General features: G+C 45.7%; 2 protein-coding genes across 4 annotated transcripts in view; one reads left to right on the forward strand and one right to left on the reverse strand.

The window, feature by feature from the left end:
* Positions 1 to 493: 493 nt before the first annotated feature.
* LOC125095053 (MLV-related proviral Env polyprotein-like) lies at positions 494 to 8276 on the reverse strand. 2 transcript variants are annotated; one of them, XR_007125776.1, is made up of 2 exons: positions 7852 to 8276; positions 494 to 2636 (listed from the first exon to the last, which is right to left on the reverse strand). XR_007125776.1 is itself a non-coding variant. In XM_047720939.1 (2 exons), the coding sequence occupies exons 1-2, from the start codon at positions 6591 to 6593 to the stop codon at positions 1590 to 1592; spliced, it is 1098 nt and encodes a 365-aa protein (XP_047576895.1). In that variant the 5' UTR covers positions 6594 to 6657; the 3' UTR covers positions 494 to 1589. The 2 variants fall into 2 exon arrangements, 1 of the variants encoding a protein (XP_047576895.1); XM_047720939.1 differs by lacking the exon at positions 7852 to 8276 and adding an exon at positions 6543 to 6657.
* Positions 8277 to 9708: 1432 nt separating this feature from the next.
* Positions 9709 to 18130, forward strand: part of PAXBP1 (PAX3 and PAX7 binding protein 1) — a 37438-nt gene continuing 29016 nt past the window's right edge. The window contains exons 1-4 of one of the 2 annotated variants that reach the window (XM_047720914.1): positions 9709 to 10185; positions 11579 to 11707; positions 16584 to 16778; positions 17909 to 18130. In XM_047720914.1, the coding sequence (XP_047576870.1) occupies positions 9837 to 10185; positions 11579 to 11707; positions 16584 to 16778; positions 17909 to 18130 (895 nt within the window). In that variant the 5' untranslated portion in view covers positions 9709 to 9836. The remainder of the gene's footprint in view (positions 10186 to 11578; positions 11708 to 16583; positions 16779 to 17908) is intronic. The other variant, XM_047720925.1, reaches the window with a different exon arrangement.

The following is an 18130-nucleotide window of genomic DNA, read 5'->3' on the forward strand; positions in this document are numbered from 1 at the left end:
CTAACTTACTGATTCAAACAAAATGACTGATGTAACAGTTCTATGTAAGCAGTTTCTGTTTTCCCAGAACACTAACCACCTTCCAATATTAAATGGTAATGACATACTATATGCAATAAACAAATTAGTCAGTTTAATACTTAAAGCACAAAAGCATTTTATAAAATCATCAGTTTGGATAATATATGGGCTGACAGGCAACCAAAGCAGCTAGTTCAGTTTTAGGAATTCAATTTCCACAAGATCTATAACCTCTATAAAAGGAACTTTGGCTTGCTTGCGTAGCAAAACAACTTTCAAGTGTTTGACTTTGCCCTTTAATTACCTGAATAGGCAGACTGTCAAAGTTATAAATATATTCGTTGTTTATCACTATCTTGGCTGATGTTAAAATGACATGTCCTCCCTTCTATCCATATTCAGCCACCATTTTTACAGTGGAAGATCTTTTTGAAATTTTAAGCCAAGATATTAACATATTCTCCTCTGGACCTTATGTTTGTTACCTCTAACCCTAATCATATTACTGCAAATCTGTCTCTTGGCTCAGGTGTCTAGAGGCTGATCAGGCACAATTTGAATCTTCTGTGATGGGAACTGGAGTTCAATTTCACCAATGAAACACTGTCAGAATCAGAACTTAAATCAATGCTGAGTAGCCAGAATATAAGAACTTAGAGTAATGAGAACAGAATGGGAGTGAGATGTTTCTAACTTTTTCTATTAACTGGAATAAAATGTTACAGAGGATGCTTTTAGTCTAGATCAACTTTCCAGTTTCCAAAAGTGGGTCCTGACTGGGCAGATCTCAAATCCAAACAAAGAAAACCAGAGAAAATAAGGCAGATGTGAATGACACAGAAATTCTTGGTGGGCTTGGAATCTTCTGCTTCAACTTGGAACTTAAATCTTAAGTGCAATTTTGACAGGATGGTGTGGACAAAAAGGCACTCTCATATTTGCTGGTAAGAGTACAAGTTAGCATGTTGTGCCCAAGTTTCGTACCCGAGAGACCACCAAGGAGCCAACACCGACGCAATCACAAGAGGGTTTATTCAGCAAGCTTAAGCTTGGGTTCAAGCATACCCGACACAGCGGAGTAGGGACTTGGACCCCGAACCAGATTACAGTCAGAATTTTTAAAGACAGAGTAGGGGTGGACTCGGCAGTAAGTGATTGGACCATGGCTGCTGGCCCTATGTTCCTGTTTTTCTGGCATGATTTATTACAATGTTAAGCTATCCTATTCCTGACTGGTCTTTGGTATGGCCTGTTGTCTTCGAAAACTTTGGTCAGTCTTCCTGGAACCAGGAGTCATTTACCGGTCATGGAGACCTAAGATGGCTGCCGGGGCCAAGATGGCTGCACTTATGTCGAGGCTAGACTTGAGGTGGGTACAGCCTTGTTTTTCTTGGCCTCCACATTTCCCCCTCTCAAAGGAACCTAAGGAAGGACCCAATCATGGGTCCAAGCTGGTCTCAGTAACAAGGTCCAGTGGTTGGTATTGCTGTCTGCGTACCATGAGTTGAACTGTACCAACTCTGTCTTTGACAAATCTATTGATCTAGACAAATTTGCCTTTGACAAATCTATTGATAATGCAGGGCCCGAAGGTAAGGAGGAGAAGGAGGATCTTGTGGGAAGGGGGTCGGGACGGGAGTAATCATATCTACATTAGAGGTGTTATTGGATGCAGATGGTATGGTGGGTATTGGGGAGGGTGGTGGAGGGGGGATAGGAGTTATCTGAGTTTTGGATGGTGCTAATACAGGGTTTGGGCCTAGGTTAACCTGGTAATTCTGGGCCAAGAGTCTCAAGGTGAATAGTGTACCCGGGTCCTGATAACCAAGTCTTACTACGTCATAGATTCTTAAGCCCCAAGTAAGTCCTACCTGCCATCTTGTATCTAGTTTGCCGGCTTCTGTGAATTTTAGGGTGATCAGATTACCGGTTTCAGAGCTCTGCGATGTGCGGTATCTTTTAAGAGTAATTAAATCATCTTTGTAGGGGGCCGTCCACCAAATTTCGCCAGTGGAGACACAGCTCCAGCTGGCACAGTAAAAGTGAGAGGGGCCCCCACAGTGTCTTGCCCGGTTTCCTGTAAGGTGTCCCGGGCAAACATAAAAATACCGTTTGTACAGTTGGCTTCTCAATCCGTGGAGATGGGTATTCCCAAGTATTTTTGTTAGGTCAAGAGTAAGGTCAGGGAACCAAGCCTGTTGTGGGGCAATTTTTGAAAGGGAATATACAACTTCTGCTGTAGAAACACATATTACCTGCCATGTTAGGTTAAGTGGCTGGTGGGGATTGGCCCTGGTGTGAGAGGGTAAGTGAGAACGGTGCCGTCTTAGCTTTAGGGGATTGTCCTTGTTGGGCTGACTTTTCCATTCTGGAACAAAGTCCTTGAGAACAACGTGTGGTTCAGCTGGCCAGACGTGGGTGTAGTGGACCCAGGGAGTAATCCTGTCGACCTTGAGAGTGGTGGGAGTGGTCAGGATCACAATGTAGGGTCCCTTCCAGTGCAGTTGAAGTGTCTGGTGTTGGTGTCTCCGGACGTACACCCAGTCACCTGGTCGATATCGATGAGGGTCTGGGGGTGGCCCAGTCTCGTAGAGGGCCCTCAGCTTAGGACACACCTGTTCATGGGTTCGTTGTAACATTTGGAGAGAGAAAAGGAGTCGGTGATCATCAAACTCAGCAAGCACCTCAAGTTTTAAATTGGGAATAATAGGTGGAGGAATACCGACCATGATCTCGTAGGGGGTAAGTCCCATCTTATATGGGGAGTTTCGTACCCTATATAGGGTGAAGGGGAAGAGAGTCACCCGGTCCCCACCAGTCTCTAGGGCTAATTTAGTGAAGATCTCCTTTAATGTTCTGTTCATCCGCTCTACCTGTCCTGAGCTTTGGGGTCTATATGCACAATGTAATTTCCAATCTGCCCCAAGTACTAGTGCCACTCCCTGTGTTACCTTAGAGAGGAAACCTGGTCTGTTGTCTGACCCAATCTTAACAGGAAAACCACACCTTGGTAGGATATCTTCCAGCAGTTTCTCGGTCACAGTCTGCGCTGTTTCATGTTTGGTGGGAAATGCCTCTGTCCATCCTGAAAAAGTATCTGCAAACACTAGCAAATACCTGCATCCATATTTTCCAGATTTTATCTCAGTGAAGTCCAGTTCCCAGTAGGCTCCTAGGCGGTCCCCGGGGAGCCGAGTGCCCGGGGTTAGATCCATGGGCGGTGGCATTAGTTAATTGACATGCGTGGCAGCTCGCCACAATCTGTTCGATCTTTGATTGGGAGTCTTTGATGGTGATCTTTGCATGTCGCACCAAGTCTTCCATTTTTTTGTTCCCATGTGGGTACTTTTATGCATTTTGGATAGGACTCACTGTCCCAATTCCTCTGGTAGGATTAATGCTGCAATCTGCAGCTCTCCACCAGCCATGTAAGCATTGTGTCATGGGCAGACTCCTGATCCATTGTAAGTCTGCGTCAGTGTAATTGGGGTTGTCTGGCAAGTCGGTGCTCCCGGATCAGGCAGTGGGGTCACTAATACATGGTCCACCGAAAGAGCTGCCTCTTTTGCTTTTAAGTCAGCCAGCTGGTTTCTCCTGGGCACTGGCGTATCTGCTTTTTGGTGTCCTGGACAATGGATAATGGCCAGTGCCTTAGGCAGCCAGAGGGCCCTCAGGAGCTCAAGGATTTCTGCCTTGTTTTAAATAGTCTTTCCTTCTGTTGTTAAGAGCCCTCTTTCCCTATAAATGGCTCCGTGGATATGGGTTGTGGCAAAGGCCTACCTGCTATCCATATAGATGTTTATCCGCATAGATGTTTATCCGCTTGCCTGCTCCCATTGTTAGTGCCCTGGTTAGCGCAATCAGCTCTGCCCGTTGGGCAGATGTCCCCGCTGCTAATGGTTCTGCCCAGGCAGTCTCTGTCTCTATGGTCACAGCTGCTCCTGCATACCTGATTCCTTCCCAGACAAAGCTACTGCCATCTATACAGCAGGTGTCATCTGCATTCAGCAGTGGTCGGTCCTGGAGACCGGCTCTGACTCCGTGCACCTGAGCCAGGATTTCTTGGCAGTCATGGGGGGGTGGTTCCCAGTCAGGGTTAGGGAGCAGTGTTGCTGGTTTTAGGGCTGTTGGCTCCTGGAACAAAATTCTGGTAGGGTTCAAAAGCAAGCCCTGGTAATGGGTCAAGTGGGTATTGCTGATCCATCGGTCCGGGGGTTGTTTGAATACCCCTTCAATGGCATGTGGGGTAGTCACGTATAGTTCCTGCCCCATAGCCAGCTTATCTGCATCTTTAACCATGGTGGCCACTGCAGCAATAATTTTTAAGCATGGAGGCCATCCAGCGGCCACGGCATCTAATTTCTTTGAGAGGTAGGCCACCGGCCTCTTCCAGGGGCCTCTGTATTGAATTAGGCTCTCTTCACCACCCCTTCCTTTTCATCCACGTAAAGGTGGAAGGGTTTAGTCAGATCAGGCAGCCTGAGTGCCGGGGCCAAAGGCACGGCTTGCTTAAGGTCATTGAAGGCTTTGTTCATGGCCTCAGTCCACACAAAGTCCTGTTTTTGTTTTGTGGCCTCGTAGAGGGGCCTAGATATGTCAGTGAAACCAGGGATCCACAACCAGCAGAATCCAGCCGACCCCAAGAATTCACGCACCTAGAGGATGTTTCGAGGCTGCGGGATCCTCATGATGGCCTCCTTCTGTGCATCTGTTAACCATCTTTGTCCATCTTTCAATTTGTACCCCAGGGAGCTCACCTCCGTTCTGCAGATCTGGGCCTTCTTAGCTGAAGCCCGGTATCCCAGAGTTGCTCTCGTTTGGAGCAAATCCTTGGTACCTTGTAGGCACGCTTCCTGGTCCTCTGCTGCCAACAGGATATCATCTACATATTGTAATAGAGTCAGATTAGGGTGCTCGGCGTGGAACTCACCTAAGTCCTCGTGCAGTGCCTCGTCAAAGATGGTGGGTGAATTCTTGAATCGTTGCAGCAGTCAAGTCCAGGTGAGTTGGCCATTGATGCCCTTCTCTGGGTCTGCCCATTCAAAAGCAAAGAGGTCTTGGCTCCTTGGGGCCAAGGGCAAGCTGAAAAAGGCATCCTTTAGGTCTAGTACTGTATACCAAGTCTTGTCTGGGGGCAAGGTGGAGAGGAGAGTGTAGGGGTTTGGGACCATAGGGTGCATGTCTATCACCCATCAGTTGACTTCCCTCAAGTCCTGGACCGGTCTATAATCATTAGACTGTGGCTTTCGCACTGGCAGTAGGGGAGTGTTCCATGCCGACTGAAAAGGCCGCAGTATGCCCGAGTCTAGCAGTCGCCGGATGTGTGGGGTGATCCCTGTCCATGCTGTGAGAGGCATGGGGTATTGGCGGACTCTGACTGGTTCTGCTCCTGGCTTTAGTTCAATGTATATCGCTGGCCAATGTTGGGCCAGTCCCATTCTCCCAGTTTCTGCCCACGTTTAGGGAAACTCCTGCAACCAATGGTCAATGTCGGTCATTGGTGCTGGGGGCATTTGGTGAAGATGATATTCGTCCTTGAGGTTCATGACAAGCACCTGGATCAGGTGCCCCTCTTTACCCAGAACCTTTGTCCCTCGAGGGTGGAAACTAATTTGGGCTCCCATCTTGGTGAGTAAGTCCTGGCCTAACAAGGGGTAAGGGCACTCAGGAATGATCATGAAGGAGTGGGATACCTGGCCTACACCAAGGTCCACCATTCTTTGGGTAGTCCATGAATATTGTTTACTGCCTGTGGCACCCTGTACCCATGAGGTCTTATTTGTCAATTTCCCTTGAGGTTGTAGCAAGGCAGAGTGCTGTGCCCTGGTGTCTACTAGGAAGTTAATCGGTTGTCCCTCCACTTTAAGGGTTACCCTGGGCTCGGGGAGGGGTGCCGAACCCCGACCCCCCTAGTCATCTAAATCTTTGACCTCCAAGATAGTAGCGGAGGCCTTTGGTCTTTTGTTGGGGCAATCTTTTACCCAGTGGCCTTCTTCCTTGCAATAAGCACACTGGTTTTTATTCAGTTTGGGGTGTTCTCGACAGGGGCCATCCTCCTTACCTGCTCCTGAAGCCAACTTCTTGAGACACCTCTGTTTTTCATGTGGGTCATCCGTGGTTGTGGCCAGTAGGATCTTAGCCAGGTTCCGGGTCTGACGGTCACTTATCTTAGCCTGATGTTCCTCCAGGTTCTCTCTGTTATTGTAGACTCATTCTGCCACCACTATCAGATCCTGTAGGCTCTTTTCTCCTAGTCTTTCTACCCTCTGCAATTTCCTTTTAATGTCCAGAGTGGCTTGGTTAACAAAAGCCGTTAACAATGGCAGCTCTGGTTTCTGGGGCTTCTGGATTCATAGGGGTGTACAGTCTGAAAGCCTCTATGATCCTTTCTAGGAATGCCACCGGACTTTCATCTTTACCCTATCTTACATCATATACTTTAGCCAAATTGGTAGGCTTGCATGCTGCAGCCTTGAGACCTGCCATTAGAGTCTGGCGGTAGACCTGGAGCCTCTCCTTACCTTCTGTCGAGTTGTAGTCCCAAGCGGGGTGAGACAAGGAGAAAGCTGCATTTATGAGATCGGAGTTCTGAGTCGGCTGTCTGTCGTCACCAAGGACGGACTTTCGGGCTTCCACCTGGATTTGCTCTCTTTCCTCAGTGGTAAAGAGAACCTGTAAGTGCTGCTGGCAGTCATCCCAGGTGGCTGATGGGTGAAAAGAACAGTATCCAAAAGACCAATGAGATCTTTTGGGTTATCGGAGAGCTTTGCACGTTGGGTTCTCCAGTTGTATCAATCACTAGTAGAGAATGGCCAATATAACATCGGCTGTCCCCCCGTTTCATCGGGGGATCCCATGGCGCGGAGAGGAAGGACAGTGGAATTGGCCGGTCCCCGGTTTGGGGCTGGGGCTGCCCGATGGGTCCGTCCACGTGTCCCTGCCGCCAGCCCATGCATGGGGGCACCTCCATCTGGGAGGGGGAGGGGCACTCCCTCGACAGCCCCGGATGCTTCTGCTGGAGGGGCAGACAGGGCTGGAGGAGACCTGGTAGGGTGGTGGGAGAATCAGGTCCTCAGTAGGAGTGCCCTGAAGGACTGGGGAAAGCGGAGTCTTTGGTTCGGACTCCGTTTTCTTGTCAGACTAAGGAGTTGGGTTCTGCAGGGCTAGGATCTTGGATGTAGGTCCTGCTTTGGGAGGAAGAAAAGGTTTAAACCAGGAGGGAGGATTCTTGATCATGTCCAGACCAGGATATAAGGTACTTGGTCAGGGTGGCCGTGTAGTTTTTCTCTGAAGATGACGGCCTTAACCTGAAAGATAATAGGCAGTTGAAAAGTTCCCTCCCGGGGCCATCCAACATTAAAAGCTGACCACTCAGACATGCAGAAAGTCTGAAACTTTCCCTTTCGTACGTCTGTGCTCAGGTTATGAGCTCTCTCCCTGACGTCCGAGAAGTGGTCAATCATCAGAGATAGAGGGGTAGTCTGTGTCTGTCCTATCACGCCCTCAGTCCACAGCAAGACAAAGACACTTACGACAATTAACAAGAACACACTCACACAGACAAATCATCCGGCATGGCCGCGAAGACAAAACTGAAAGTAAGTTAAGGGAAGATCCGACCGCAAGGGCAGCCAGCTCTCCTCACAGATGAGGACTTCGTCCTCCAGGTGGGGGGAAGGGATAGCCTTCCAAGATCCCTGGTTGATGGCCTGCCAGTGCGTCTGCTTAAGCCAATGTCGACCCAGATACTGCTTGGAATTCCTACAGGTAAAAATGCAGATTGGAGGTCCCAGAAAGTATGCGCGCAAACAAGAAAACGAGTGCACTCACCAGCCGGCACAGGATCCTCCGGGTCGGGGTCCTGGGGGTCTCTCAGATCTCGGTGGAACCTCCAAATGTTGTGCCCAAGTTTCATACCCGAGAGACCACCAAGGAGCCAACACCGATGCAATCACATGAGGGTTTATTCAGCAAGCTTAAGCTTGGGTCCAAGCATACCCGACGCAGTGGAGTAGGGACTTGGACCCGGAACCAGATTATAGTAAGAGTTTCTAAAGGCAGAGTAGGGGTGGACTCGGCAGTAGGTGATTGGGCCACAACTACTGGCCCTATGTTCCTGTTTTTCTGGCATGATTTATTACACCGTTAAGCTATCCTATTCCTGATTGGTCTTTGGTATGGCCTGTTGTTTTCGAAACCTTTGGTCAGTCTTCCTGGAACCAGGGGTCATTTACCCGTTGCGGAGACCTAAGATGGCTGCAGGGGCCAAGATAGGTGCACTTATGTCAAGGCTAGACTTGAGGTAGATACAGCCTTGTTTTTCTTGGCTTCCACAAGCATAGATTCTATAAAGTGCAATTTAGAATTAGCAAAAATATAAACGCACACGTTTGGATCTAGTACTTCCAATTCTGTTTCATTCTCCAGGTGTGACCAAAGCTTTTCACTGTGGCATTGAATATTATAGCAAGACGGGAAATAACCTTAATATCAATTTTTATGGGGCTGGTTTAATAAATCATGGTACATTCCAACAATAGATCGGTAGGCAGCTGGGTAAAAGGAAAGCCAACTTTATGTATGGACATGAACCAAACTCCAATTTATGTTAAACTAAAAACAGTTTACATATGCGTAAAAAGGTAATTCATAAAGATACACTTATTTGCTTTTATGTTCATAGAATATCTCAGGGGGATCGTGAGGATTTTAATTCCTGCGTTACTCAAAGCTTCTGGGGATGGGTGGGCTCTTTTCACTATACGAAGGCCCTTTGTAACCTTTTGAATTTTGAGACATGAAAACGAATTCACATATACGCCCGCACGTGAAGGAAAAGGCCTCAAGTCTGTTGATACGAAGGGCAAGCCTGTGAGTTCAACCTCACGGTCCGGTACCCGAATGGGGCCTTGCCAGTTTGGACTGTGACGTCTGTGACGTCTGTGACGTCTGTGACGCAAGGCTGAAATGCATCACAACCAGTCCCACTCATGCAAGCCAATTTCCCTTCCGTTTCTGAAATTAGCTATGTTTCAGAACCGCTCGCAGACTTGGCATTCTTTCCCAAAACGCTGAAACACTTTGCTTTGCGCATAACAGAGAAAGGGGCTAAAACACCAGGCCAGGTAACAATTTATCATAAATGGGATTCAGTGCTTTTCAAAGTGCTTTGTAGCTACAAAGATACAGAAATAAGAAGTGTGACCCAAGAGAGTTCGTAATTATTACCATAGCACAACTCGACTTAGTTTGGGGTAGACTATCCACCCTGGGACCCTATTTTGACTCACCTAACCTGGTTTCTCTTTCTGGCTCCTCCCCCACCCCTTCCCTCTCTTCTTTCCTCTCCTTTTCAACCCCTCCTCCTCCCCCTCCTTTCTCTCCTCCTCCTCCCGCTCTCTTTGCCCCTCCCAGACCTTGGCGGGAGGTTTCCTCTCGTGACTGACTACTCTGCGTAAGAGCGGAAGACTCACTGCAGCACCGCGGGCCGCGGGCCAACCTAGCCTACTCTCTCCTCTCCGTCTCTATGATCCTCTTTGCGACCGGTCGGATAGCACCGGAGTCCCAGAGTTCCGTGCCAACAGTCCTCCACGCCGACAGAGGACAGCGCAAAAAACTGACGTTCTCGCGAGAGGCACGGAGCTCTCTCCACGTAGTGAGGGTGAGAGCGCATGCGCGCTCGTTGGTGCGCGGTAGACTGAGGGAAGACGGGAACCGGCTGGAGCCCCAGAGTGCGCGCGTGCGCCGTCGCGAGCTTGCCGCCGCCGGGGCCGCGGTGTGGGAGCGGGTGTGAGACCGCCGTGCGAGCCGCGGGAATGTTCCGAAAGGCCCGGCGAGTGAACGTGCGCAAGCGGAATGACTCGGAGGAGGAGGAGCGAGAGCGCGATGAGGAGCAGGAGCCGCCACCGTTGCTGCCGCCGCCGGGCACCGGCGAAGAACCGGGCTCTGGCGGCGGCGGCGGCGACAGGGCCCCTGGGGGGGAGTCGCTGCAGGGCCCCGGGCTGCTGCCGCCTTCCGCGCTGACCCCGGGCTCCGGGGCTGAGGCCGGGGGCTGCTTCCCCGGCGGCACGGAGCCCGGCAATGGGCTGAAGCCGCGCAAGAGGCCGCGAGAGAACAAAGAGGTACCCCGCGCCAGCCTGCTCAGCTTCCAGGACGAGGAGGAAGGTAACCGCCGCGCTCCGGACCCCAGACCCCAGCATCCTTACCCTGGGCCCCCACTTTTAGTCCCTGCATTCCCTGGACGCCCAGCCCCCGCAGCCCGGAACAGAGCCCCTTCGCGCCCGACCTGCTGCACATCTTTCCCCGCCTCCGGCCTTCTGCTCCTGGCGGAGGACGCGTTCCCGCGCCACCACCAGCCTTTTCTTAACAACCGCCTCCTCCTCACCGTCCTCCTGTGCATTTCCTGCTCTGAGGCCCAGGAGCTCAGATCCGTCGTTCTGAGTTTGTCGAGTGGGAATTCAGTGCCCCCTGTCCTGCTTTTTTCCTGGCGGGTGTGTTTCAGGGTGAACTTGAGTTGGATCCCCTGCCTGCTCTTGGCACGGTCTGAGTCCTCTGCAGGTCACTGTGTCCACGCCTCTGGGGGGATCTGTCCACACATCCTTCACCAGGGAGGCTGGGTTTGTAAAGAGGAATCCTAAATCTGGGAACAGAATCCCCGGAGTTGAAGCTCTGGTTGTGAGTGACCTTGGGCCAGTCCCTTGCAAACGCCGAACCTCAATTTCTCCATGAAAATAAGTAGGGCAATTCATCAATCGGGTGCGAGAGGCCAGGTTGCAGTGGATTTGGATTTCTGATTATATATGAGCCTTAAATCTAACTTCCCGACTAGTGGCATGTGTATGTAACCCAATTAAGTGTACGTTACAAAAAAAGAAAGACTTTTGGATAGCTCACTTGTATCTTGATGGAAGATTCTCTCATCTTTCCAGGAAGGTGGGCCTTTCTGTTTTTCTTTGGCCTCTGTTATTTCTTATTTGTTTGAGAGGACCACCCCCAGATTTTTTTTTTTTTTTTTTTTTTGGATGATGCAGAAACGATTCGGTAAAGTGTTTGCATTTAACTTTAAAATTTTCAAGTCAGAGACGGTGGATACATACCAAAACTTAATTTTGAAAAGTGCTTTGCTCTCAGCTTAGTCTTGAAATAATATATGTCACGTTGTGATGGTTATAGATTTACTCAGACTTGACAGCTCTCTTACCCAGCATCTTTTGACTTTGGGTATTTTTTTTTCTTATAATAAAGTGATTAAGTGCTTTTTCAGTGATTTTTTTTTTTTCTTCTGAGAAAGACAATAGGACATAGGAAAATTTTGTGTAGTCACAAGTGTTAATGCCTTTCAGAAAGTCTCAAATTTGCATTATATAGGTTAATTTATGAAGTGGACAGCTTTTGAGAGTCTGTGACAGATTTGGAATAATTTCAAATTATGTAATGCTTTGGGGTGTATGAGTATCCGTTTGGTGAATGCAAAAAGCACGTAAGACCATGTGAAAGTTAGAAGGGAAGATTTTGTCTGAAATGGTTGCTACAGACTTCATTTAATTTCTTTTCCAAGAAAATGAAGAAGTTTTCAAAGTGAAGAAATCAAGTTACAGCAAAAAGATAGTAAAGTTACTTAAGAAAGAATATAAAGAAGATCTTGAAAAATCAAAGATTAAAACAGAACTCAACTCATCAACAGACAGTAAGTACCAAACTAATAGGATTCATTTGAAATAACAAAATGAAACTCTTTTCACAGGGATTGATTGAATGGATTTGCTGTATATATCATGAACTTGTTCAGTTGATTCTGCTGTTGTCAAAGGTCCAGATTGAGTATTGATACAGTTTTGTTATTTAATTCTAATACAGTTGCACGGTAAATGCTATTTCTTCTTTCTTTCTTTCTTTCTTTTTTTGTCAGAGAGACAGAGAGGGGGTAAGCACAAGCAGTGGGGAGAAGCAGGCTTCCCTGTTGAGCAAGGAGCCTGATGTGGGACCCGATCCCAGGAGCCTGGGATCGTGACCTGAGCCGAAGGCAGACGCTTAACCGACTGAGCCACCCAGGCATCCCAGTAAATGCATTTTTAAAAAAGACAGAGTCCTTGCCAATGGAAAGTTTCTGCTGTTAACACCTGAATCTTCTTCCAATTTTCCTGCTAGTGTTCAGACTGCTATTAACCAGAGAAAGGAAGTTTCCCACTTAAGCCTAAGACCCAGATTTATTCCTGTTTAAGATAGTATTGTGTAAGTTCCTGTACTTGGATTTTATAGAGACCGATGTTCAGTTCTTTGGTGGTATTTCCATCGTTAGTTTAATTCTTGCAGAACTTTGAGGAACACCCTTGTTTTTGTTTTAAAGATTTTATTTCTCAGAGACAGAGAGCACAAGCAGGCAGAGTGGCAGGTAGAGGCAGAGAGAGAAGCAGGCTCCCTGTGAGCTAGGAGCCTGATGCAGGACTTGAACCCAGGGCCCTGGGATCATGACCTGAGCCGAAGGCAGCTGCTCAACCAACTGAGCCACCCAGATATCCCCAAACACCCTTGTTTTAATGTTTCTTGATAATACTTTCTCATTCAGCAGCCCTATCAGATACGTGGATGACAACTCCTCAGTGTGAGGCTCCTGCCTACATTGTACAAACATTTCTCAACCCTTTCACAACTGAAGCTTAACAGTTTTAAGAAGTTATTTGTCTTGGGCGCCTGGGTGGCTCAGTGGGTTAAGCCGCTGCCTTCGGCTCAGGTCATGATCCCAGGTCCTGGGTTCGAGCCCCGCATCGGGCTTACTGCTCAGCGGGGAGCCTGCTTCCTCCTCTCTCTCTCTGCCTGCCTCTCTGCTTACTTGTGATTTCTCTCTGTCAAATAAATAAAATCTTTAAAAAAAAAAAAAAAGTTATTTGTCTTGGAGGGAAGTGGGTCCCTTATAATATCCTGTGGTCTGAGTTATTCTCATGCAAATGTCTTAGGGCAATCTTTTTATTCTGTGGAATTAAGGATAGAATTATTATTTCACGGGTTCTCAGCCTCAGGCTTAATGTGAAAAAGTATGTCATTATATCTCAGATTTATAGTCTAATTTTGGAGACAGCATCACTTAAATGTATAATTGGACCCAGTGTTTGGCAAAATGTCCAATGAATGGTTTAAAGAGGAACTGCTTTTTTTTCTTTTTTTTTTAAAGAGTCAGGAGAAGGAATGTCGTATATAAAGTAGAATATGAAAGTGGATTTTTTTTTAAGATTTTATTTATTTTTTTTTGGCAGAGAGAGATCACAACTAGGCAGAGAGGCAGGCAGAGAGAGAGAGAGGAGGAAGCAGGCTCCCTGTCGAGCAGAGAGCCCGATGTAGGACTCGATCCCAGGACCCTGAGATCATGACCCGAACTGAAGGCGGAGGCTTAACCCACTGAGCCACCCAGGCGCCCCATGAAAGTGGATTTTTGATCACTTAAATTCCAAAAGATGGAAGAGGGAAGATAATGGTTGTATTACCATATTTTAAAGTGACTTAAGTTAAGAGCAAGTACATCTGTCAGGTCAAAGTGGATGATTTATAGAGGAAGTAAAGGTTTAGGGTGAAAGGTACGTTGTTGACAGATTGTGAAGGATGTTTAGTATCCAGTAAGGGGTTTAGAGTTGCTGTTGGGTTGCTTGCCAAGATGGTGACATGATAAATGCCTTTTGAAACCTTAACCTGGTATTAACATGCAGAATGGATTGGCATAAGGAGAGATTGGAGGCCTAAAACAGTTTTAAAATCAAGGGCCGGTTTTGATCCATTAATAGTGAGTTTAAAAAGGTCTTAGTTGAGTGACACTGAGGCTTTTCCTGACTCAATGGGAAATTTTGGATGAGTTAAAACTGTTCACTTATGGGTGTGGGAGAAGAAAGAATTTGAAAGAAAGGATTATTTGAAAAACATTCCAAGGGAAAAATCGGTAGGCTTGATATATATACTTTAGCTGTTGGATTTAAAAGAAACAGTCAGACTTTGAACTTTTGTGACACAGTGACAGAGAAAAATGCTGTATTATATATAGAAATAGGGAAGGCAGGTAGGAAGAGGAGTATTTTTAGGGGAACCAATTATTTCAGAGTCTAGGAAACTGCTTTTTTCCCCAAATCTTTTGAAAACCAACTGCATGCAGTATTAATAGTGCAGGAAAGGTCAGGAGAAGTGAGAAAGGAGCACTTAGAAATTGAAGCGAGTCTGGAATTTATGAGATCTTCTGTGACCTGTGACCTTTGTCTGTGACAAAGACTTCTACCTTTAATAAGTGTACACACAGAGAAGAGGATTTACTAAATAAAATCATAAAGGCCAAAAAAGAGATAGGAAAAGTTTCAAGATGACGATGCTCATTTGTATGAAAAAGTACCAGAAAAGTCAAAAAGAAAGGACCAAGGAGAGGCCATTGGCAGTGTTGCTATTGTTTTCTTTCTGGAGGAGGGTGTCTGGCAGAAGAGACGAGTCCACTAGCCAAGCTCTATCTGTTTGGATGAAGGAACATCTTTTGCTAACTTGCTCAACAATACTGTATGAATTCATTGTAGCTTCAGTCATTGGGTTAGCTGGTGTGGGAGCTTGGACTGAGAGAAATCAAAGGCTCTTTGCCCAGGTTGACGCACAAGTTGGTGAAGTAGAAGGCAGCAGGTCCACACTGCTTTCTAGAAGTTTGTCAGAGAGAGAAGTAGAGGAGAGTCACCAGAGGGACCATTGGGATCAAAGAGAAGTTTTTTAATAAGGAGAAACCCATGTTTGTAGACAGAAGAAAGACGAGGGAGAGCCTGATCAAGTTTAAGGTAAAGAGAATGTTCATGGGAGTAAGTTTCCTGATTTGGTAGTAGAAGAAATTGAGGGTCCTCTGAGAGCCTAGAGAAAGGTTATTTAGTATCTCTTTACAAAGACATCTGGAAGGATAATACATGTCGGCTAACAAAAATTCAACTGTAACCATGTTGTGCACTTGTATGGATTTGATCATAAAATGTATTTGCTTGGTCTTTTAAAATATGCAGAAATCATTATCTGAACGTATATGACCTTTCACAGTTCTGTTAAAAGCCATTGATTTAGTTTGGGTTTAGAGTAGAAGGAAATGGGTTGTTTTTGACTCCCATCTAACCGTATCTGTCTGATAAGGTGAATTTTTATATCTCACAGTGTCAGAATGCACTTCAGAAGGAAGGCTTTGGCTAATGAGGTAGGATGGTAGATGAGGAAACTGGGGAGCCTAAGACATAATGACCTAAATCTTAGTAAAGTATAAAGTGTGTGTAGGGGGACATGGTGTTATCCCTTCGATTACTATTGAGGGGAATGGAATATGGTTTGAAAAGAATAGAGAATCTTTGAAACGTTTTTTGGGAGTGGAACATACTAGGGAAACGAGAAGAATATCATATTTCGAATAAACTTGTACTATTTCATTATATTCTTTGTGTCTGTTGTGTGCCAGGTTCAGTGCCCGAGGTGCAAAACACTTTGATTTTCTTGATTTTTGCCTGTAACTGATGGTGCAGTAGGATTATTTAGTTACAAGGATGTAAAGCTCCGTAAAGTTACGGTGATGCCTCCTGGACCGCGGTGGCAGGAAAGCAGTGTTCCAGTAGTCTTGTGAAAGGTCTCAGAATTAGGGAGCACGCTGTCCATATGGCAGAATATGGCACTCTGCAGCCCCCTTCGGGGTTTACATGTGGTTGTCTTTAGTGCCACCTGGTCTCTGACTTGCCTCGCTGTCTCAGTTCCAGGTTCCCGGAAAGAGAATTAGGTTGTCTCTGTTTTGGTCACAAAACATGCTTGAACATTCAGTCATGGCAGTGGGATCAGAGTTGGATTGTATAAATGTGGCTTTTGGGTCTTACCCCTTCAGGTGGTGGATGACATATGGTGGTGAACGATGAAGATAATCCTGAAGTATTCATTACAGAGAGGTTTATGTGGTCCATAAACACTGTTCTTGATAGAAAGCTGCCTCAAAGGGGCTTAGAGTTTAATGAAATGCTGATACTAAGTGAACTAATGCTTCAAAGAGGTATGAACAGTTATCAGCGGGAGTTTAGAGGAAGAAACAGTTAATTTTGATAAATTTAATAAAATTTTGGTAAAATGAACTCAAACCGAAATTGAGCAGAACCTCCAGTGCACCCCTTTGACCCCTATATTACTTTTACTTCCCAATTAATGCTTATTATTGGATATTACATTTTCATACATTAGTGGTTTGAGTTTCTTATAAATAATTAAAATAGTTTAAACTTGGACAAATTAAGCCTGTAAACAAATAAAAGAGTGCCTACTTAATCTATACATTCTGTTTTATTTTTTTTTTTTTAGAACATAGGCTTTTTTTTTTTTTTTTAAGATTTTATTTATTTATTTGACAGACAGAGATCACAAGCAGGCAGAGAGGCAGGCAGAGAGAGAGGAGGAAGCAGGCTCCCCACTGAGCAGAGAGCCCGATGCGGGGCTCGATCCCAGGACCCTGAGATCATGACCTGAGCTGAAGGCAGCAGCTTAACCCACTGAGCCACCCAGGCGCCCCTATACATTCTGTTTTAAATACATTTTAATAGCTTTTTTCACAAATGTAGGTGAACCACCTTTGGACAAAACAGGACATGTTAAGGACACCAGTCAAGAGGATGGGCTGATCATCAGTGAACACGGTGAAGATGAAATGGATATGGAAAGTGAGAAGGAGGAAGAAAAGCCGAAAGCTGGTGGAGCCTTTTCAAACGCTTTATCTTCTTTGAATGTTCTCCGTCCAGGTGTGTATTTGCAGATACTTTTCAGAAATGAAGGAAGCCCCCAAGGAGGAGCCATGTGGAAAGATGGTGAAAGAAGGAATTAGCTACGTGGCGTTTCATATGACGTTCCTGTTTGAAGCCCAGGTGTTTCCTTTTGCAAATAAAGTGAAAGAACTAGAAACTTCCCACTTTTTCTAGGTTTATTCTCAGGCACTTTTGTTAATCAGAGCAAATGTGGGGCTTCAAGTAAATGGATAAATGGGACTAAAGTTTTTTTTTTTTTTAATGTATTTCAGATTTAGACTTAAACTTAATTTTTAGAAATCTACTAAAAGCAAAAGTAATTGCTATTAGTGTTATGCCCCCACACTCTTCCTTTTACTTCTAAGAAATAGTTTGCAAATCTGTTTACCGGGTGACCAGTTTTCCAACAAAAGTGTGTAGCAGGGGAGGAACAGCATAGTAAATTAAGATACGTTTACATGATGGGAAGTTCCAAAGCTATTAAAATAACATTAGACAAGTAGCGAGGCATTAATTTTTACTGTAGGTGAAAGGTCAATTCGATTATGTAGTAGGTTGTGTTTTATTTCGTCCATGAATATTGTTAGGCCATTAAAAATTGTATTTATGCCAAACAACATGGAAAAAACATACTGTGCTTTAATATGAGGCAAAATTAAGTACAGAGTGATGTATTCAGTATGCTTACAGTTGAGTTGAAGATTATTTGCAACAGAAACATGCTATAACGGTTTTTGAAGGTGTGTTCGTGGGCACCTTTTTTATTGTTTGCTTTCTAGTTCAGTTATATGATTTGATTACTTTTATTTCTGAAAAATGAAAAAAAAAGTCACAGTTAAAGTTGCTGTGGTGGATTTTCCCTTCCCCTCTTTCTCATACAAATTGCCATTACATATATATATTTTAGTGTCCTTATAGCAGCTTCTAGTTTCCATTTAAGCTAAATCAAAAGCAAATTAGTTGGACGACAGGCACAGTTTGGGAAGGGGCCACGAGCAACTAACATTAGACCATCCCTACGACAGGGTTCTCTTGCTGAGATTATTTTACCCTTCATATTTTCAAGAAACTAGAAATGTTATGCCTTAATGTCTCCGTCTTTCATAATCCTTGCCATATGTTTCCAGGAGAAATTCCCGATGCAGCTTTTATACATGCTGCAAGGAAGAAGCGCCAAATGGCCCGAGAATTAGGAGATTTCACTCCTCATGATAATGAGCCTGGTAAAGGCCGCCTTGTTAGAGAAGACGAGAATGATGCCAGCGATGATGAAGATGATGATGAGAAGCGCCGCATAGTTTTTTCTGTGAAGGAAAAGTCACAAAGACAAAAAATCGCTGAGGAAATAG

This window comes from Lutra lutra, chromosome 1, assembly GCF_902655055.1.
Source record: "Lutra lutra chromosome 1, mLutLut1.2, whole genome shotgun sequence".
Taxonomy (NCBI): domain Eukaryota; kingdom Metazoa; phylum Chordata; class Mammalia; order Carnivora; family Mustelidae; genus Lutra; species Lutra lutra.

Bases quoted from the DNA above. Each gene is read 5' to 3' on its own strand.
- LOC125095053 (XM_047720939.1), bottom strand. From the start codon at position 6,593: ATGCAGCTTTCTCCTTGTCTCACCCCGCTTGGGACTACAACTCGACAG. The intron at 2,637-6,542 runs GTAAGGAGAGGC...ACCCATGAACAG, and splicing joins GGACTACAACTCGACAGAAG to GTGTGTCCTAAGCTGAGGGC.